General features: G+C 47.5%; 1 protein-coding gene across 2 annotated transcripts; it reads right to left on the bottom strand.

The window, feature by feature from the left end:
- Positions 1-9,641: 9,641 nt before the first annotated feature.
- LOC100726710 (alpha-1-antichymotrypsin) lies at positions 9,642-16,962 on the bottom strand. 2 transcript variants are annotated; one of them, XM_003463002.4, is made up of 5 exons: positions 16,798-16,962; positions 14,765-15,399; positions 12,980-13,253; positions 11,715-11,865; positions 9,642-10,602 (listed from the first exon to the last, which is right to left on the bottom strand). In XM_003463002.4, the coding sequence occupies exons 2-5, from the start codon at positions 15,387-15,389 to the stop codon at positions 10,402-10,404; spliced, it is 1,251 nt and encodes a 416-aa protein (XP_003463050.2). In that variant the 5' UTR covers positions 15,390-15,399; positions 16,798-16,962; the 3' UTR covers positions 9,642-10,401. The 2 variants fall into 2 exon arrangements, with proteins under 2 accessions (XP_003463050.2, XP_023417796.1); XM_023562028.2 differs by having other exon boundaries at positions 16,802-16,939.
- Between the last annotated feature and the right edge of the window lie 3,427 nt (positions 16,963-20,389).

Here is a 20,389-nt window from a genome sequence, read left to right as displayed (position 1 = left end):
TGATGGTATTTTTATTGGGATTGCATTGAATCTGTATAGCAGTTTTGGGAGAATGGCCATTTTCACAATATTTATTCTTCCTATCCATGAGCAAGGGATGTCTTTCCATTTTCTGAGATCCTCTTCAATTTCTTTTTTCAGTGTATTATAATTTTCCCTTATAGGTCTTCTACTTCTTTCGTGAGAATAATTCCTAAATATTTCATTTTTTTGAATGCTAGTGTGAAGGGGGTGGCTTCTCTTATTTCTCTGTCTGTGATTTTCTTGTTAGTATATAGGAATGCTATTGATTTTTGAGTATTGATTTTGTATCCAGCTACATTGCTGAATTTATTTATTATATCTAGGAGTCTTTCAATGGAGTTTTGTGGGTTTTCTATGTAGAATAGCATGTCATCCACAAATAATGATAATTTAACTTCTTCTTTTCCTATCTTTATCCCTTTTATTTCTCTCTTGTCTAATTGCTCTGGCTAGTATTTCCAGTACTATATTAAATAGGAGTGGTGATAAGAGACATCCTTGTCTTGTGCCTGATTTTAAGGTAAAGGCCTTCAGTTTTTGGCCATTTAGTATGATACTGGCTGTTGGTTTGTCATAGGTGGCCTTTATCATATTGAGGTAAACATTATCTATTCCAATTTTCTGTAAGGTTCTTATCATGAATGAATGTTAGACTTTATCAAAAGCTTTCTCTGCATCTATAGAAATGATCATGTGATTCTTATTTTGGCTTTATTGATATGGTGGGTTACATTTATTGATTTACATATGTTGAACCATCCCTGCATGCCTGGGATGAATCCTACTTGGTCATGGTGTATAATCTTCTTGATGATTTGCTGCATTGTATTTGCCAATATTTTATTGAGGATTTTTGCATTTGTGTTCATGAGGGAGATTGGCCTGTAGTTCTCTTTTCTAGTTGGGTCTTTCTCAGGTTTTGGTACTAGAGTAATATTTGCTTCCAGGAATGACTTAGGAAGGATTGCTTCCTTTTCAATTTCATTGAAGAATTTGAGGAGTGTCGGCATTAGGTCTTCTTTGTATTTCTTGTAGAATTCCCCAGTGAATCCATCTGGGCCTGGGCTTTTCTTTGTAGGTAAGGACTTAATTACGCTTTCAATTTCATTAATAGAAATTGGGTTATTCAGCAATTTTACATCTTCTTGACCTAGCTTTGGTACTTCATAAGTTTCTAGGAATCTATTTCTTCTGTGTTATCAAACCTATGAGATAGAGGTTTTTGAAATAGGTGTTGATGATCTTCTGTATTTCTACAGAGTCTGCAGTGATTTCACCTTTTTGCATGAATTTGAGCTTTTTCTTCCCTTTTTAATAAGGTTGTCTAGAGGCTTATCAATTTTATTCATTCTTTCAAAGAACCAACTCTTTGATTCATTAATTGATTCTTTGATTCTTCTTTTCTTAGTCTCCACTGTATTAATTTCTGCTCTGATTTTTGTAATTTTCTCCTTTCTTTTGGCTTTGGGCTTGACTTGCTATTCTTTTTCTAGATGTTTGAGGTGCATCAGGTTATTTATTTGTATTTTTTCTGTTTTCCTGATGTGGGAACTCAGTGCAATAAAGTTTCCTCTGAGGACAGCTTTCATTGCATCCCACAGATTCCAGTAAGTAGGTATTGTTTAAGTTCTTCTTTAATTTCCTCTGTGACCCACTGATTACTCAAGAGTATGTTATTCAGTTTTCATGGTTTGTGGGAGTTTTGCAGTATTTTTTATCATTAATTTCTAGTTTCATGGTGCTATGATCCAATAACATGCATGGATAATTTCAACTCTTTTGCATTTATTTAAATATGTTCTGTGGGCTAGTATACGGTCTATTTTAGAGAATGTCCCATGTACTGCTGAGAAGTTGTTGGGTGGAGCACTCTGTATGTGTCTATCAAGCCCATTTGTTCACAGGTATGATTCAGTTCTGTTATTTCTTTGCTGATTTTCTGTCTGGTTGATCTGTCCCTTGGTGCCAATGGTGTGTTAGGGTCTCCTGTTATAAATGTGTTATTGCTACTTTGGTTTTTCTTGTCTATTAATACTTGCCTTATATAACTGGGTGCTCTGGAATTTGGTGCATATATATTTAAGGTTATTATCTCTTCCTCTTGATGTTTTCCCCTAACTAGTATATAATGACCTTCTTTATCTCTTCTGATCATTCGTGGTTTTAAGTTCACATTGTCTGCAAACAGAATAGCTACCCCCGCTTTTTTTGGGGGGGGTTCCTGTTGCATGAAGTATTGTTTTCTATCCTTTGTGACTTTGAGTCTGTGAGTATCCTTTTGGGTTAGATGGGTTTCTTGTAGACAACATATGGTTGGGTGTTGTTTCTTGATCCATTCTGCCAGTCTGTTTCTTTTAATTGGTGCACTGAGACCATTTACATTAATGGTTATAACTGTTATATATTGGTTTATTGTTGACAAGTTATCTTTCTGCTGTTACATCTTTATCTTTCCATTCTGTTTAATTGTTTGCCTTGCTTAGTGGTTTTTTCCTATGTGTATCTAAACTGTCTTTCGGTATTCTTTGCAGGTTTAGCTTGGTGATCATGAAGTTCTTCAGCTGTTCTTTGTTATAGAAGTATCTTATTTCTCCATCCATTTTGAAGGACAGTTTTCAGAGTACATCAGTCTAGGTTGGAAATCATTTTCCTTTAGGATCTGGAATACTTTACTCTATGCTCTTCTTGACTTTATTGTTTGTGCTGAGAAGTCTGCTGTGATTCTGATAGGTTTTCCTTTATTGGTGATCTATTTTTTCTCTCTGACAGCTTTAAATATTCTATTTATGTTATTCTTATGTTATGTTATATCTATTTATGTTTTGCTATGTCTATTTATGTTATTTCTGTTTTTATGTTATGTTATGTCTATGTTATATTATGTTAGATTTCTGGTGATTATTATATGTCTGGGTGTAGTTTTATTTTGGTTGTGGCTATTTGGAGTTCTATATGCTTCACTGATCCTGATGTCAGTTTGTGATCTCATGTTTGGGAAATTTTCAGCTATTACTTCTGTAAATAGTCTCTTGATATCATTTGTGTTGTCCCCTTCTTTTTAATTTATCCCTATCAATCTTATGTTGTTTTTCTTTGCATCATCTTGCAGGTTCTTGAATTGTTATTTCCTGACTCCTTGTTATTTTTAAAAGATCTTTCCTTTTCTGTCCACTAGCTGCAATCTTGTCTTCGAGGTCTGAAATTCTATCTTCAGTTTCGTTCAGGTAGTTTTTACAACTTTCAGTGGAATTTTTGATTTCCTGTATATCTCTTTGCATCTGCTTTATGTATTCTGTTTGTTTCTTATATTATTCATCCAGGGATTCTATATTTTTATTTAGTTCTTCCAATTCTTTAACTGTGTCTTCTTTAGATATCTTCAGCATCTCTTTCATTTGTTTTTTCATTTCTTCTTTTACCTGGGAGATTATTTCTAGTTTGAATTCCTTAAAGCTTCCCGGAGTTGCTTCTTTATTTCAGTTGCTATCATGTCCGATATTTTGGGTGTATGGCATATATTTTCTTCTGTGTACATAGCTCCTAAGGTTTCTTGAGATGGGCTGGAGATTTTGCGATTGTATTTTGGCCTTTTGTTTTGTCATTTTCCTATATGTCCATCTTTCAGGGGTTATTCCAAGGCTTCCTCTGGGCCTGTTGGAAATCCTCTTCTTTGCCCTCAGCTCCTAGGACTCTGGCCACCCAGTTCCTCGGATTGAGAGAGGGTCACTGGGGGTGGTGCAGGCAGGCCCAAGCACTGTGGGGCCAGTGAAGTGTGGCAGGAAGTTGTGAAGTTCCTTGGCTGGTGGGAGCAATGATCCCAAACTCCCGGGCTCGGGATGGTGCAAGGACACTCAACTCAGGCCACCCAGTTTCCAGATTTGAGGGTGCAGGCAGGCCCAATTCCCCGGAGCCAGCCGAGCATGGCAGGAAGCCAGGAAGTTGGTGGAGGCAGGCCCAAGACCTGCTGGGCTGGTCCAGTGTAGCAGGAAGTTCCCTGGATGGCAGATGGGAGTGAGGATTTTAAACTCCCAGGGCTCGAGATGGTAAGATGGTAGATGGTACGGGGACACTCACCCCAGGTCACCCAGTCTCCAGAGCTGAGAGTGCGGGCAGGACACTAATTTCTTTAAATATGTTGCTCCTGTCTTTTCTGACTTGAAATCTTGTGTGATGCTTTTCAGTTTTCCTGTACTCATAATCTATTTTTTTTTCTCTCTGATTTTAAGATCTTTATCACTAATTCAGCAGATTCATTTTAAGTCTTGGTGCGATTTTCTTTGTTTATTCTACTATGTTTCCGTTGAGTTTCTTGGCTCTTTGAATTTAATATTTTTTAATCACATTTAAATTTTTTCAGCCATCTTTTAAAAATGTTTTATAATCATGTTTTTAAAAATTTCAACCATGGTATAATTCAGATATTTTTTCTCCACTTTTCTCTTCTTCTGGAACTCTAGTAATTTCTTTGTTTGACTGCCTGAGGGTCACCATCCTGTCCCCTGCCACCTCCTTCCCTAGTATTTTCACTCTCTGTTCTTTTAAAATTTTCTTTTGCTATGCTTTTAAATTAACCAATTGTTCCTTTACCACTGTCTAATCTGCTCTGGCTCCTAATCAGTGTATTAAAGTTTTTTTTTTTTAGATTTGTAATTTTTATCTTTAGAAATTGCCCTTGGATTTATTTTCCAAATCTCTCTTCACGATGGGTATCTTGGTTACTTTTCTGTCACTGCTGGGACAAAACACCCAACACCCAAAATGAAGGAAAGAAATGTTGATTTAGCTCACTGTTTGTGGAGATTTCAGTCCATAATCAGCAGGCTGCAAGGCAGGGTGGCATGGCCCTGGGGCAACACTTCAAGGCAGCAGGCAGAGCCAAAAGGGGCAAAAGCAAGCCTCTCTTTCTCCTTTTTATATTATACACAGGCCAGCCCCACCCCACCCTCAGGGCAGGTGTAGCACTCACAAAATCGTGCCCTCCTCTTGCACAGCAGGCAGCTGTTTACCTCCTAAGGACCCTGGCTCCCTGCTGAGTCTCTGGGTTAAACTTCTCAGCTTCTCAAATTGACACAATGTATCAAGCCTAACAATGAGACTTCCCCCATACTTTTTAAACATGTTGGTCACATTTATGGTGATTATTTTAAAATACTTACCCATCAGTCTTTTTCTTCTATACCATTTTTGGCTGTTTATATTGTCTGGTTTTTCCTCATGATTGTAGCTCATAGTGCCTGATTTTGTTTTGTTTTGGTTGTTTTTTGAGATGGAGTGTCATTTGCAGTTCAGGCTGTCCTTTAACTATGCTGCCCAGGCTGGCCTTGAACTGGTGGCAAAGCTCCTGGCTCTGCCTTTGCCTCCTAAGTGGTGGGACTATAAGACAGTTCCTGATTGATGTTTGCTTGTTATTTTACAAATTTTGCTTTTTACTTTTTTTTTTTTTTTTTTTTTTAGTACAGGGGATTGAGCTCACAACCTAGTGCTTGGCAGGCAGGTGCTTACACCACTGAGCTAAGTCCCTGGCTTTGTTTTATAAATTTTACATTGTTGTGTGCTGTATTTTGTTCTATTCCTCTAAATAATGTCAGAATGTTTTCTGTCTTGCTTTTAAGATTTAGAATGGCCTTTGGTTCTACACTAATTTGGCCTTACCTTTAATTTTGATGGCTCTTTCCTCATCTCTCCATCCTGAGGACTGTAACTATGAATCACTCCCAGCCGCGCTACTGTTCGTGGTTCCGCCCTTGATGCTAGCAGATTTCCCTCCTGCATGCACAGATCACAGCTGAGCTACCTCTGCAGATCTCCAGCGCACTGTCTATGCCAGCATCTGTGTTTTGCTATTTTGATTCACAAATCCTAGCCGCCTTGGGCTCCTGCATCTGGGTCTGTCTTTGCAACTTACAAGGACTGTCTGGCTTTCTTTCATTTTCCTGTTCCTGAACTCAGGTCTAGAAGCTTCCACCAGGGAGTCAGTGTGGTTCAAGTCGTGACTACCTTATTTGTCTCTCTTCTCCGGGAGAGGACATCCACCCACCAGGACCTATTTATAACTGTGTCTCATCATTGTTTCATACACTTGTCTGACTGGTTTTTCCCATGTGTGTTCCTCTGTGTTAACATGCTGCTGGAGAGCGCCTCCATCAGCACAGGCTTCCTCCTCCTCCTTGCAAACCCCAAAGTGGAACCTCAAGCTCCTCCCACAGGCTCCAGTGCTCCCCCAATCAGCTGTCAGTATGGCGCTCCGCCCACCTCTTCAACTCCACCCCCTGCCGACACCAAATAAAAGCTCCTGGTTTCCTTCGCCTCCCTCAGAGGGCGCTTGTGCCTGTTTGGCAGCTCTCCTGTGCCCACAGTAAAGGCCTCTTTTCTTTCTTTCTCCATTTTCTCACCTTTTATCTCTCACGTCAGAGAATCAAATACTGTCTAGAACCAAACAGTTTTCTAGTTGTTTCAGGACAGCTTTTCCACCACCGTTATTACAGCATGGATGGGAGGAAGATGCTTACAATTCCCAAACATTTTATAATTTGTTAGTGATCTTTTAATAATGCATTCATAAAAAATTACTAATGCCTGTGTATGATCTATAAAGACTTTATAGACCATACAATAATACATAGGTACGATCTATAAAACTTTATTAAGGCTTTCTTTTTGAGTTCATGACTAATTTTTAAAATTTACTGTGAATATAAGATGTATTTTGCTATTGGACAGAAATAAAAAATACACATTAAATCCAGTTTATTCATGTATTATTAATTTACAGATTTGTCTATTTTTGACTTTTTAATGTCACTTTCTGAAATATATATCATTTTCATATACATATTCATGTATATCATAATATTTATATCATGATCATTGTACTTTTATTGAGATTTCCTTGTAGTTTTATCCAGATTTTCCCATGTTTCCTGTATTTTATTTTACTTATTTATTTTTTTGTACCAGGGATTGAACTCACAACCTTGCACTCACCAGGCAGGTGCTTATGTTGCTGAGCTAAATCCCTGGCCAATGAGCTAAATCCCCGGTCCCTGGGTTTTGTTTTAAAATACACTTATCCTTGTTATTTGGGCCCAGCAGCTTAGTGGCTGCTACATCATTTCAGATTCTGGGCCTCTGGGCTCACCCTGGATGGTGCAGACATCAGGTGCAGCTCGGTGCCTGTGACCTTTCCGTCTCTGTGTGGGTCCCCCCTCGCCCTGCATGGTGACATCAGCGCTTCTTCATGCCACGTGGCAGCTCCCAAGTTTATTGAGGAAAGGAGCCAAGCAATATCTGGGTCACCTCATATCATCTGATCCTGGAGGGCAGATAGCACTGTTTACATAATGCTCTGGGAGAGTCCAAAGGTCCACTCCAGGTGCAAGGCTGAGTAGGTCCATGGTATCTCTGCTGGAGGTCATATGGTGAGCAGAGTGCGTGGGATGAGGACACAGCGACAGTGGTCACTGGAAAAACACAGTCTTCTGCAGGCTGCTGTCCATCCCTCGAATGAATGCTCGTGTCTCTTCCTCTAGACCTCAGGTTTCATCGTACTGAGACGGCAGCTCAGCAGCCCAAATCTCAGTTTCCTTCCAGCCCAGGGTGCCCTCTGGACTCTTTTTTTTTTTTGTCTTTTTTTGAGATGGGGTCTCACTATGCAGTTCAGGCTGGCCTTGAGCTCACTTTGTAGCTTAGCCTGGACTCGAACTCGAAACGATCCTCCCACCTCAGCCTCCCAAGTGCTGGGATTACAGGCGTAGCCACCACGCCTGGCTGCTTCTGGACTCTTTAGGTGTGGGTTCCTGGATGCCATTACCCTCAGCCTGAGCGGGATGCCGAGATCTGCTCCTACGGCCAGCATGTAACAAGGAAGACTGCTGTAGACTCTACTGTTCAAAGATAGTGAAACACGAGCACCCAACAGTCACAGTCCCGGGAAATTCTGACGCTCACTGGGACATGATACACAGTCTGTGAGCCATAGAAAATCCCTCGTGGCTCTGGATCTGCCCACTTCCGCCCCCTCAGTCACACTTTTGCCCCCTAAATTATGCATTCTTGCTTTAACACGTGGCCTATGTTTGCCTCTGAGAGCTTGTCACAGCCTGCCACTTGGGACAGATGTTTTCCACCTGTAGAAATTTCAGGGAACAGGGGCCAGGGGTATATTCAACAGCACGGGGTGCCTGTCTGGCAAGCTCAAGGACCTGAATTTGATTCCCAAGACCAAAAAAAGGAAAAATTTTAGCGTATAGATATCTCTGTTTTTTTATATTCTGTTATTTTCATATTTTAAGCTGACATAATTCCTTTAAGACACTTGTGAGTTTCCCAGCAATTTATAGTCAACCTCATGAAGCAAAATTGACTCCCATAAAACAAGAACGTCTCCCTGTGTGCCTCCGCTAGCTCCTCCGCCTCTCAGCTCTCTTGATGTCAAATTTCTGGAAGCAAAGGTCTGCCATTGCCGCCTCCCATTTCACTGCTCCTTCCTTGGGAAACTCTTTGCAGTGGGCTTTCTGCTCCCATGTCTCAGCCACAAATACCTTGCCAGTTACCAGTCCCAGCCGCGGTTCTGACTGGTCCATATCAGGATGCTCCTCTTTTTGCTCACATTGCTCTTTCTCTGCCTGTAACATCTGCTTTCTGATCATCCACCTACATCTAGCTAGTTCTCCAATCTCAACTATAAATCACCTCCCCCACGGAAGCCTTCCTGACCCCCAGATTGAGTTCGATGCCTGCTCAGAGCTTCCAAAGTCTTGGTCCCGGTTTGGCCACCCCAACTGTAAGTCCTATGGGGGCTGGTGCCGGGGAAATTTTTTGATAGAGCGTCCCTTGAGGTTAAGAGTGATCTGATGGCTTCCAGCTGGTTGGGATAACATCCTGCTGACAGTGATGAGCTGTGTGTCTTTGGGGAAGTTAACCTGGCCTCAGTGCCTCAGCTTCCTCATCTATTAAACAGGACTAAGAACAGCATCTAGGCCAGTGATGGCAAACCCTTTAGAGCATTCAATGGTAACCGACAGCCGGCTGCGGTATGCATGCCACAGGTTCACCCCCACTGGTCTAGGCCCTGGATCCTCACAGAGACTAAAAGGTTTAACTCAGGGTGCAATCTCTGCAGATCAGCTGGCGCACACAGCCTCACTGCCCTGAGGCTGAGTGACAATTGCCATTGTCCCCATCTTCTCTGCAGGCTGTGTACCTACCGGGGACAGCAGAGGGAAGGACCCCTGCTCACATCAGAGCTCCTGTATTGTCGTGTGTCTGTTCCCAGCCCCACATTCTGTTGCTGTAGCAATCATCAGTCAGGAAGGAAGAGAGGCCTGGAGAGGCAGTTCAGGGGAATCAGTCCGGAACCCGGAAACTAACCACTGTCCCCCTGTTTGGGGTGCTGGGGCAGAACTGGGGATCGCACCAACAGTCACACTCAGCTGTAGACACTAGGGGCCTGTAGCATCAGGCAGGTGGCCTTTGAGGGGTCTCGCCCTCGCCCACCCCTGCATTTTCGCTCTGCAGGAGAATGGGGAAGAGGTGAGCTTGCCTCAGAGAGAAGGCCCCGGCAGAGGATGGGGAACACATGTCCTGCCCCAAAAGACAGAGGAAGTCAGACAGGAAGGTGCTTCAAAGTGAACGTTTATTTCTGAAGTTGCAGCTGCAGGGAACAGCCACCAAGCAATGGGACTCACCAAGGAGGCAGCGGGCAGGTGCCTGAAATTCCCAAGGGCTGGGGACCTCTGTCCTCATTCTCAGAGGGGTGAGCTGGTTTCTGAAAACAACTGTTTTGCTGATGAGAGTGCCCCAGGCCCATCTTTGGGCTGAGACAAAGGCCAGGAGTTCAGAGGCGGTTGTAACAAGTGCGTGTTACAGCTTGACTAGAGCCTGCCAGCTTCTGCAAGTACACAGCGCGTGGTAAATGCACAGCCATCCACGCCCAGCTGTGTCCTGCCTACACCTCCCTCCAGCTGGCCCTAGGGGCCCAGGACCCCAACTGAGGTAGACACGGCCAGGGCCCCTGCGGAGGCAGCAGGAGGCAGACAGAACCTGTTCTCCAGCAAGGGAAAGATTGAAGGTGGCTTTGGAAAGTGCTCTCAGGGAGCAGGGTCCCCCCCAGATCCTGGGCCTGAAGCCTCAGAGGGCTTGGCCAAAGCTCACGGGATCCCGGGAGGCAGATATGAGGAGGCAGGCACTCAGCAGCGAAGCCAGGGAAAGTGTCCAGGAAAGGGGGGTCGGCGCTGTCAGAGGCCTCAGGTGGAACAGTGCTGGGCTCTGCAACAGGCCGTCACTGTCACCCTCCTGAGGATGCACATGGAGCTCAGCTGCAGAGACCCCCATCCCCGGCTCCTCTCAGACCGCCCCCTAATCACATCAGCAGGAGCCCTAGGTTTTCTGGGGGTTGGCGAATTTGCCCAGGAAGAGGATGCTCTCGGTGTTCGTATTACGGATGATCAACACAAAGGGCCTATTGAACTGCAGGATCACTGGATCTACCAACCCAGATGTCAAGACAACCTTCATTCCTGTGGAGGCAGCTGCGTCTGTGCCCTTCTCAGCCACATCCAGAGTAGCCTTGTGGATGACCTGCGGGGACAGCAGAACTTGACTCATGGAGACGGGGTGGGCAAGAGGGCAGCCAGGGACTCACGGGCCATGCAGCCTCTGCGTCTGCACCTGTCCCCGCAGCAACCCAGTTGATTCCTTCTGCTCTGGCCCTCGCACGGGTGTGCAGACTGAGGCCTGGGGTCACAGAGGTAAAGAGCCCTGGCCGTGGTCCTCTGAGTGCGTGGTCTGCTTGGCCACCAGGCCAGGAGGAGGGGCCAAGGCAGCACAGGGCATCACCCCAGGCCCAGCCAAGCAGCTGCCTGCAGCCCGGAGGGAGGCAGCCACGTCTTGCTGGCCTGAGTGGATTCCAGCATCTCTCTGGCTCCCTCTTCTTTGGAGTGCTTTTTTTTGAGGAGGGTTGGGGAGGTGGTGAGTACACAGAATTCTCAGCACCTTCACACTGAGCTACACCCCAGCCCTTTGCATTTTTTATGTTGAGGCAGGGTCTCAATAATTGCTGAGTTCCCCAGCTGGGCTGGCACTCAGCCTCCCAGTGTGTGGGGGTTGGTGCCCCGGGGGCTTCCCCTGCTCCCCCCTCACTACACCACCCACAGCTTTGTATCCTGGCTGCTTGGGCCCCTCCAGCTCATGTACTCCCAGTCCTGTGTGCTTGGAAGACGGTGCAGACCCAAGCAGGGGCTCCAGGCTCGCTCGAGGACACGGGAGGGCTCAGGTCACCACTTTGTTCTGTTTGTGCCTCTGGAAAGCAGTCAGAGAGTCCCAAGCCCCGTTCTCCACACCCTTAGCATGTTTTTGTTACTGCATAGGCCTCACCATTACCTACTGCTGCCACCTGCCCTGCCAGGCAGGTATAAGTGGCCCCCATTTTACGGATGACGAGGCTGAGCGAGGGTGTGCCTGGCAATGTCCATGGCTCAGAACCCAAACCCAGCAATTCCTTGCCACGGGCTCTAGAGGGCGTGATATTGCCAGGGAGTCAGGATCCAGCCCACATAAGGCAGGAGTGGGCTGGGTCTGGGGCACCACAGGCGGGCCACGGGGTGTTGAGCAATGCAGGCGTTTGCACCCATCCACTCGACCTTGCTAGTCAAGCTCAGGTGTGGGGAGGATGGAGCGCCTGAGGCACTTACCTTGGAGACTCTCAGGTTTGGCGCCCCGGTGATCCCGGACAGGTCGGCCCCCGAGGAGAAGAGTTCCCTGATGCCCAGCTCGGGGAGTGTCCTTTCCAGCTCATATTCTCCCGAGATGGAGAACTTGGGCAGGTAGAGCTCGTCTATCCACCTAGGGCAGGAGAACCGTGTGAATGTCTCCCGCCTCCCGGGTCTCCCACGCCCACTCTTCTCTGCGGTGGGAGAATGTCCTGCTCCCTCCTCTTCTTCACCCGCGTTTACTCTTCTTTTTAACTGTGAATCTGGGGTTTGAACCCTGAGCTCCCATGCCCAGCAAGCACTCTGCCACTGGGCAGTACCCACAGCCCTTAAATTTTTCAGACAAAGTCAGCCCAAGCTGCTCTCCAACTTGCCACCCTTCTGCCTCAGCCTCCTGGGAGTACTGGAATTCCAGGTGTGTTTACTCTCCTTAATTCATTAATTGCCGTCGGTATCTGCTGATGTCTACAGTGCCAGGCAGTGTACCAGCTGGGAATGCAGCCCTGCCCAAGCCTAGTCCGGCCCTTCCCAGAGCTGAGCAGAAGATACTTTCAAGGACCGGGAACCCTACATACATGAGAAACTACACAGGGGCGCTGCAACCTGCACTGTGGAAGTCCAGGAGGACTTCCTGGAGGAGGCCATGCTGAGGCCAATTCTCAGAGGAGGGAGGAGCCAGCTGCGGGAAGGGAGGGCAGGAGACAGGCAGGAGAACTCAGAGATGGGAAGCCAGAGCTCCTCTGAGTAGGGGGCAGCTGAATGCTAGGAGGGGGCCAGCCAGTGAGGGACAAAGGGGATACTGAGGAGCCCCCTGGTATGGACACCTCCTCTCCTTTCGTATATACTCCTAGTGCTTTGTCACTGTTGCCCTGGTCTTTTGCTGCCAAGCGCTGAATGAATGAACATGCAAAGCATGGACGAGGTGACAGCTCACCAGTGCAGAGCCGGTCCCCGCAGCCCCGCTCACCCACCCCAGCCACTCACACTTTCTGTCTCCCTCTGCCTCCAAGAGGCTGAGGCAGGAGGAACCATTCAGGGTACTGGGGCCGGGTTGAAGACACCTTGTGACTTAGAATGTGTCAGGCTCAGAGGACGCCTGGATCTCTGTCCTACCTGACAGGTCATCTTATTAAAGATGACATCAAGACCAAAGCCCAGAGGCCCTCCAAGAACAAAGAGATCCCATCCTCCCTCTGTCCCTGCCCTGAAGTGCGGGCACAGGCTCAGGGGCTGGAGGGAACCCGCACTTGGGCCGCAGGGACTGTCTCCACTGCTTCACCAACTCCGGGCTCAGCGCAGCCTCCATCAAGGGCATCTTGTCCTCGTCAGGGAGGATGAGCAGCGCGCTGGCGTTGCCCCTGTAATCCAGCTCCAGCACGGTGCAGGACAGGTTCTGGTCCCTGTAGTAGGCCATGTGCTCCTTCTCCAGGTTCATCATGGGCACCTTCACCCACTTGTTCTTGTTCAGGTAGAATCTTGCCGGATAGGTGTCGCTGGGGTCAAAGGGCAACTTCCACTTGCCTAAGGGGAGAGAACCCTGTGAGCACCGGGGAGGCCCTGCTGGCCCTGCTCTGCTGGCTTCCTGAGCAGTGGACCCCAGCTGCCCAGAGCCCTTGTCGGGGTTTGGAAAAAACCTTGGGAAGGGAAAAGCTGCTGGGGTAAGGAGAGGCCACAGGCCCAGAACGGAAAGGGGCCAAGAAATGAAGATCAGGTCACTGGTGCTCAATGGGGAAGTGGGGGCGGGGGAGAGGCTGGGGGACGGGGAGAAATGGGGAGGTCCTGGGTCCTAGAGAGGACCCCTGCAGAGCAAGCTTTGGGAATGCTCACCTAGAGCCATGAATGCTAACCTCACCCTCCAACTTTTCTGCTACCTTGCAACGGCCTGTGGGAGCAGGATAAAAGAGCTGAACCTGCCCCTTCCCTGCAGTGAGAGTGGGGAAAGGGGACAGCCCTTCAGCACGAGCTACTGGGGGTGAGTGTGGCCCTGGTGGAAGGCCAAGCCCGGGCCCATGTGGCCCCAGGATCAGGCCTGGGCACCGGTGACGTCTTAGGGTGCGGTGCTGGAGGTGCCCAAAGCTGAGATCTAAGAGGGGCCGGCCACGGGTCCTCAGCTCCCATGCAGGCTGTGTTCACCCCTGTGGAAAGTGGACACAACTCTTGCCCACCCTTTCTGGGATCCTGGGGTCCCTGCGCCCAGCCCCCATCGGAGGGAGGGTAATTGTGAGTTTCTGGGAACCAGGGCCCAGCAGCCTCCAAAGGTATCTGCACCTCCCAGTGTGTAGCTTGTGTCCCAGGGCCAGCAGAGAGGGTCCCTCTGTTCAGTAGCATCCTCAGTCCTCCCTGTCTTTGGCCCTGTCCTCCCGAGCCCTTCTGTCCTCCTCCTCCGTCCTCTTCTGATGGCTCTTTTGGATCTTTGCCTACAACCTAAGAACCAACCTGTCCTCCAGTGTTGGGAGATTCTTGGACCCCTGGCCCCTCCAGGGTCCAGCCCAGGCACATCAGCACGGGGCTTGGTGCCCAGTCCCCCACACCGGGGTGTGGGTGTCCTGCACAGAGGCCTCAGCAGACCCACCCGCAGCACCCTTGTCTGCCTCCTCCAGCAGCCAGCTCTGGAGGCCGCAGGGCTTGTAATTTTGCGCAGGGGAAGTAATGCTCCAGGCATTAGGCACACACTGTGTACGGGCGTCCTGGCCTGATTCTCACGGCATTTTGGCAAAAAGGAGTCTGTAGCTCCCACCCACCGGAGGGGTTTGTGGGCTGGCAAGCTTTCACCAGAATAAAAAGCACCGCTCTGAGACAGAGGCGGAGTGCGTGCACTGACCTTGTGTCCCAGAACCCCACCTAAATTTGGGGAAACCCCATGTGAGGATAGGATCCCTATAGACAGGGCAGGGACTGGCACTCATGTGCCCCAGGCAGTGGGCACTCCCCTCCCATAACCCAGTTCACAGTGCCACGATGCAAGCAGCTTTGAAGGCTCAGAGAAGAGTCCACTGCCCGCTGACCCCACACCCAGCCTGATCCACCATTACCTTTAAAGAGGACGTAATTCGCCAGAACCAGCATGGTGCTCGGGTCCAGGCTCTCTATCAGCTCTGGGATCTTCCCCTGGGTCTCTTTCTTCACGAAGTCGTTAATGAGCTGCTTGGCAGCTGGGGGGTCCTGGAATTTGACACTGAAGGTCTCGGCTGCATACAGGTCCCGGGCGTCCTCCATGAACTTGGGCAGCAGCTGCAGCTGCTCTTGGATGAACAGGGCGTTGCCCACGTTGAGGTACAGCTGGCTGTTGGGCTGCCTCAGGGTGCGCAGGAGGTGGCGGAAGCCCCGGTGGATTTCCTCCTCGGGGGTCTCGGTGAGGTTGAACTTGAGGCCTTGCAGGATCTCCAACAGCGTGGTGTTGCGGGCCCCCAGGGACGCCAAGGCCAGCCCGGTGGAGATGCTCAGGGGGGAGAAGATGATGTTCTCGTCTGGGGTTTTTGAAGCCAGCTTCTTGTAGAGGCTGAAGGCGAAGTCAGTGTTTCTGGAAGCCAGGCTGAGGCTGTCCACGTGCATCCCATTGTCTCCGTCCTCAGCGGCCTTTGTTGGGCCACCAGGGTGGCAGAAGACAGCAGGACAGAACCCGGCCAACAAGAGCCCCAGAGCCAGGAGGGGTGACATCGTCTCCACTCTGAAAAGCAAAGATCATCTGAGCAGGCAGGGCCAGACCAAGCCCCGAGAGCCTCCCGCTGCCTCCTCTGTGCCACTAGCTGGCTCTGTGACCTCCGATGGGTATGGGTATGCGCCCTCCTGGGGAGCCTGTGTGCATTGTTATACCCGGAGCTTCCCTTCAGCCTTGCCAGCAAGCACTGTAACAGCTGCTGCTTTTCCCAGTGGGAAACGGCCTAGAAGGGTGAAGAGGCTCGCCCGAAGCCACACAGTAAGCAAGCCGAGGAGCTGAGCATGGGCAGAAGCCGTGTCCAATCACAATGCCCTTCTCCCTCCTGCTTGGCAGAGGGCTCCAAGTAGAGGGATTAGGGATCAGGGGTCCTCTTTCTTCATGATCCCCGCGTATCCAAGGTGGAAGCTGGGTTAGGCGTCCTGGGTCAGGGAACTGAGCACCTCTCAGCCTCTGGGGCCTTGAGGGTTAACTGACAGAGTCTGTACCCCTGACAAGCTTGGGGTACAAACAGCAGACTGTGGCCTGGAGAGCACTGAGTGGGCTGACTCCTGGTGAGGACAAAGCCAAGCAGGTGAGTGGGTGCCAGAGTCTCCAGAGTCTGGATATGGGACCCCCACTTCCCCAGGCCTCAGTTTCCATTCTCTGTACAGCAAGGCTATGGGCTATTGCGTAAAGAGTGGCAAAGGTGGCTGGCTGGTTCCTGGGGCTCTGGAGGGTCACTCTTCCCATACCCTGGGCCATAGGACAAGGGGCCTGAGGGTCAGAGTCCAAAGTCTTGTGGCTGCAACCTGCTGAGTCACTCACCTCTAGCTGCTGCCCACTCTGTCCCTGCAGGTGGGAGGAGAGGGGACTGCTGGAGGGTGGACAGGAGGTGGGGAGGGGACACTGCGCAGAAGGGAAGGGGAAGGACCTTTTGTCAGCTCAGGACAGGGAGCTTGGAGGCCTCCGCTGCTTGTTTACCCTCAGGCTGGTGCTGCATTTCTTTGGAAAACCATGAAAAATGTTTCCCCCCAAAATTATTTCTAGTGAAAAAGATCTGGTCAGTTTGGGCAGGAGGGAGGTCAGGACAGACACACAGCCGTATCTCTGCTGGGCTGCGGACCTTGATAGAGAAGCAGAGTCCCCAAGGTGACCAGAAATCACATCATCACCCATCCTGACTGTGGTGCCCATAGCCCAGCAAAGCCGTGGCACTGCCACCCCCAAGGACACACGCACACAAATAGCTGGCTTCATTCAGAAGCCACAAGTGTCCCCTGTGAGACCTTCATCTGTTGTAGAAATGGGGACACAGATCCAGAGAAGACAGAGGCCCCAGAGCTGTCCCTGGGCTCCCGAGCCACACACAGACCCCTAGGTCCCGGCCACTGCTGCCAGCTTCCCTGTCACCCTCTCCCTCAGGGTTACCCACTGTGCCAGGAGAGCTGCACGAAGAGTGTGGTTCTGCGCTTTCCTCCTGGAGCTCTGGATTGTCCGGAGCTGTCACCGCCTATTTATCCCTGCAGGCTCCACCTCCTGCTCAGGAATAGCTGGCCAGGACAGCCGGCCTTCTGTCCTCAGACTGGAAATGGCCAGGCGACAGTTTCTGGGAACAGGGACTTACTCCAATCCCTGGAACCACCTAACGATGGAAATACCCTTCCCGCACAGCAACAAAACCAGTTTGTCTCCTTAGCTTATTTTCCATGTATGAGTCGCCCTTTGACATGAAAAGTCTCAGAAAATTACAGAAAACCTTTGAAAACATTCCCCCAGATGTGTGTCATGAAAAGAGGGACCCAGGATACCATTCTTGTATATTTCCCAGTCACTTTGTTATATATTTTAGTGTTTGTGTGTGCAAAGGACTAATCTGTAGGTGAACTCAGATGTACTTTTAAAATACAAGGCTCTATTTTTCTAGAGCTCGGAGCTCTGCCCCTCCTCACAGATGACTCTGAGCAGGCAGAAGCAGCTCCCCCAGAGCACTTCTGCTGGACCTCGCCCGGTAGCTGGTGGTCCCCCCTCCTTGGCCTTCAGGTCCCCCAGGCCTTTCTTTTACTGAATTTTGGCCCTGTCTGGGGTTCACAGGTAAAATCTCCCCCCGGGTTGCACATATGGATTGTCCCTGTTCACAAAGAGCCCTGAGAAACCTTGGCATTCTCTGGCTTTTGCAGAACAAGGCATGGAAACTGCTGGGCTCCAGGTGAGTTCCGAGCTTTGGCAGGAGGAGACCTGGCACAAATCCCAAGGCTGCTACTCACCCCACTGCAGGCGAACCCCTGGGGATCCCAGTCTTCCCTCTGCCTGTCTGAAGCAACAGATTAGAACGCTTTCCTGGCAAGGCAGTTTAAAGACAAAGTAAATCACCATCTGTACAGTTTGAGAGGTGTTTGTTCAGGGATTTGCTTTTGTGCAAGTTGAAACAGTTTTGGCCCAGACAGGACACTGTAGTCGGTAAAGCCAAGGAGCTCTATCTCCCCCACCCCTAGGAATTTACCTATGGCACCAAACAAAGACCAATGGGCTACCTGTGCATCCCTAATGCCCCCTTAGTTTCCACCCCAAACCAAGGCTACTTATGTGCCTCACTCCACGTGTTCCATGGAGAGATTGCCAACCCTGGGGTGGAGATGTCATGCCCCAGGGGGTCGGGGGTGTCTCTCCCCGAATTCCCAAAATAAAGGTCATTTATATTTCATACTTCTTTTTTTTTTTTTTTATTTAAGAGGAAAAAGAGAAAAACACAAAACAAACCAAAGCGGCGTAAGGGTACACGCAATACAGAACTACAAAACAAAACAAAACAAAACAAAACACCATAACAGTAAGAAATTACCTGCTAGTAGATTACACACTATTTTCTTGAAAATAGTTCCTCAAATCACAGTATCAAAGAACACAAGGTGGACATTCAAACAGGGAGACTGCAAACAGCTGTGTTCAATGTTCCAAAAACATTGATAAAGTCAGCTATTTAACACCCCCAAACACACTTGCTGTTATATCCGTTAGAGCTCTTTTTCTTTTTTTTTTTTCCCTCTCTTTTTTACAACAAAATTTACACATCTTGGATTTTATTACTCCTTAGTGCTTATTACTTTCTTTGGGGGGGGGGGAGAATACAGTCAAATATGGCAAAACAAAGCTGTCAGTCAATATCAAGGATAGACATAGCACATGGTGTAGAACAGAGTACAAGTTTATCAACAATGGTTATCAACGTTGTCCCTTGTTTCCTTAAAAAGAATTGTCTATCTTATTAGATATTATAAAGTTGGACAAAACAGTAGAGAACAAGACCAATAAAACTTAGGCATTGTAAACATTACAGGACTTCCAAAGAAGACAATAGTCAAACCAGAATGGGTATCTTAGTGAATCTTATTGTCTTCAAAGTAGTTGCCTATGTCTTCAAACTTGATACTATCATATAGAATGGAACAGAGTCTAATCAGTCAAAACAAGATCGTGGGAGTACTACAGGACTTCAAAACAAGTTAATAGGAAATCGAAAAGAGTTACTATTTATATATCCTAATTTTTTTGAATTTTTTCTTTAATTAAGACAAACATAAGAAATGACTAAATAATTTTTTTTGAAACAATAAGGGGGAGATTGAGATAAAACAGGACATAACAATATAACAATAGAGGTCACAGCATGACTGTTTCAATAACCTAGTACTTCACCACCTTATAACCTGACTTAATAGTAGTTACCATAGTGTCTTTTTCCTTGAAATATTTGGGTAAAACTTCATATACTCTAGCTTCAAATATTTTCATATCAAGAAGCCCAGAATAAAGCCTTTCTAATTAATGAGTGAAAACTTTATAAGGCTTCAAGGCCACCTAATGGGGAATCATGATTACCACATATTTTTATATATTTGAATCATTACTTACATTAGGGAAACTATTCGGTATTCACACATGCGAGATTGATTTATTTCACTTATGAGTATGGTCTCAAGCTGTGCCCATTTATTGATAAATATCTCAATGTGATCCTTCTTTATAGCTGAATAATACTCCATTGTATAGAAATACCACAACTTTTTTATCCATTCCTCAGTTGATGGGCACTTGGGTTGTTTCCAAGATCTGGCAATTACAAATTGTGCTGCTATAAACATAGGTGCACATATATCACTGTGGTATGATGCTTTCAGTTCTTCTGGGAATATGCCTAGAAGTGGAATAGCTGGAATAAATGGGATTTCCAGTCCCAACTTTTTGAGAAATCTCCAGACAGATCTCCACAAAGGCTGTACCAGTCTACACTCCCACCAGCAGTGCAGGAGAGTTCCTTTTTCCCCACAGCCTCTCCAGCATTTGTTGTCGGTTTTCTTGATCCTGGCCATTCTTTCAGGAGTGAGATGGTATCTCAGTGTGGTTTTAATTTGCATTTCTCTAATGACCAATGATGATGAGCATTTTTTCATGTATTTATTTGCCATTTGCATTTCTTCATCTGAGAATTGCATATTCATCTCAGATGCCCATTTTTGGATTGGATCTTTGAATTTCGGAGGTCTGAGTTTCTTTAATTCTTTGTATGTTTTAGACAAGAGGCCCTTGTCTGAGAGAGAGTTCACTAAAATCTTTTCCCAGTTTGTGGGTTTTCTTTTCACTATGCTGGAGATTTCTTTTGACATGCAGAAACTTTTTAATAAGAAGTGGTCCCAGTTATTGATTCTGGGAAGTATTTCCCGTGCGGTTTGAGTCCTGTTCATGAATTCTTTACCTACTCCTATGTCTCCAAGGTTTCTACCTATTTTGTCTTCCAATAGATTTAGTGTTTCTGTTTTAATATTCAGATCTTTGACCCATTTAGATTTTAATTTAGTACATGGTGATAGACATGGGTCTAGCTTTAGTTTTCGGCAAATGGAGAGCCAGTTTTTCCAGCACCATTTATTAAAGAGACTGTCGTTCTTCCAGTGAACCTGCTTGGCTCCTTTATCAAAAATAAGGTGGTTGAGTGTGTTCGTAGTTGTGGTTGTATCTTCTAATC

The sequence above is a fragment of the Cavia porcellus genome, unplaced genomic scaffold (assembly GCF_034190915.1).
Source record: "Cavia porcellus strain 051 isolate PalLab524CR breed Dunkin Hartley unplaced genomic scaffold, mCavPor4.1 scaffold_31, whole genome shotgun sequence".
In the NCBI taxonomy this organism is placed as follows: domain Eukaryota; kingdom Metazoa; phylum Chordata; class Mammalia; order Rodentia; family Caviidae; genus Cavia; species Cavia porcellus.
This window is presented reverse-complemented; position numbering and strand designations above follow the sequence as displayed.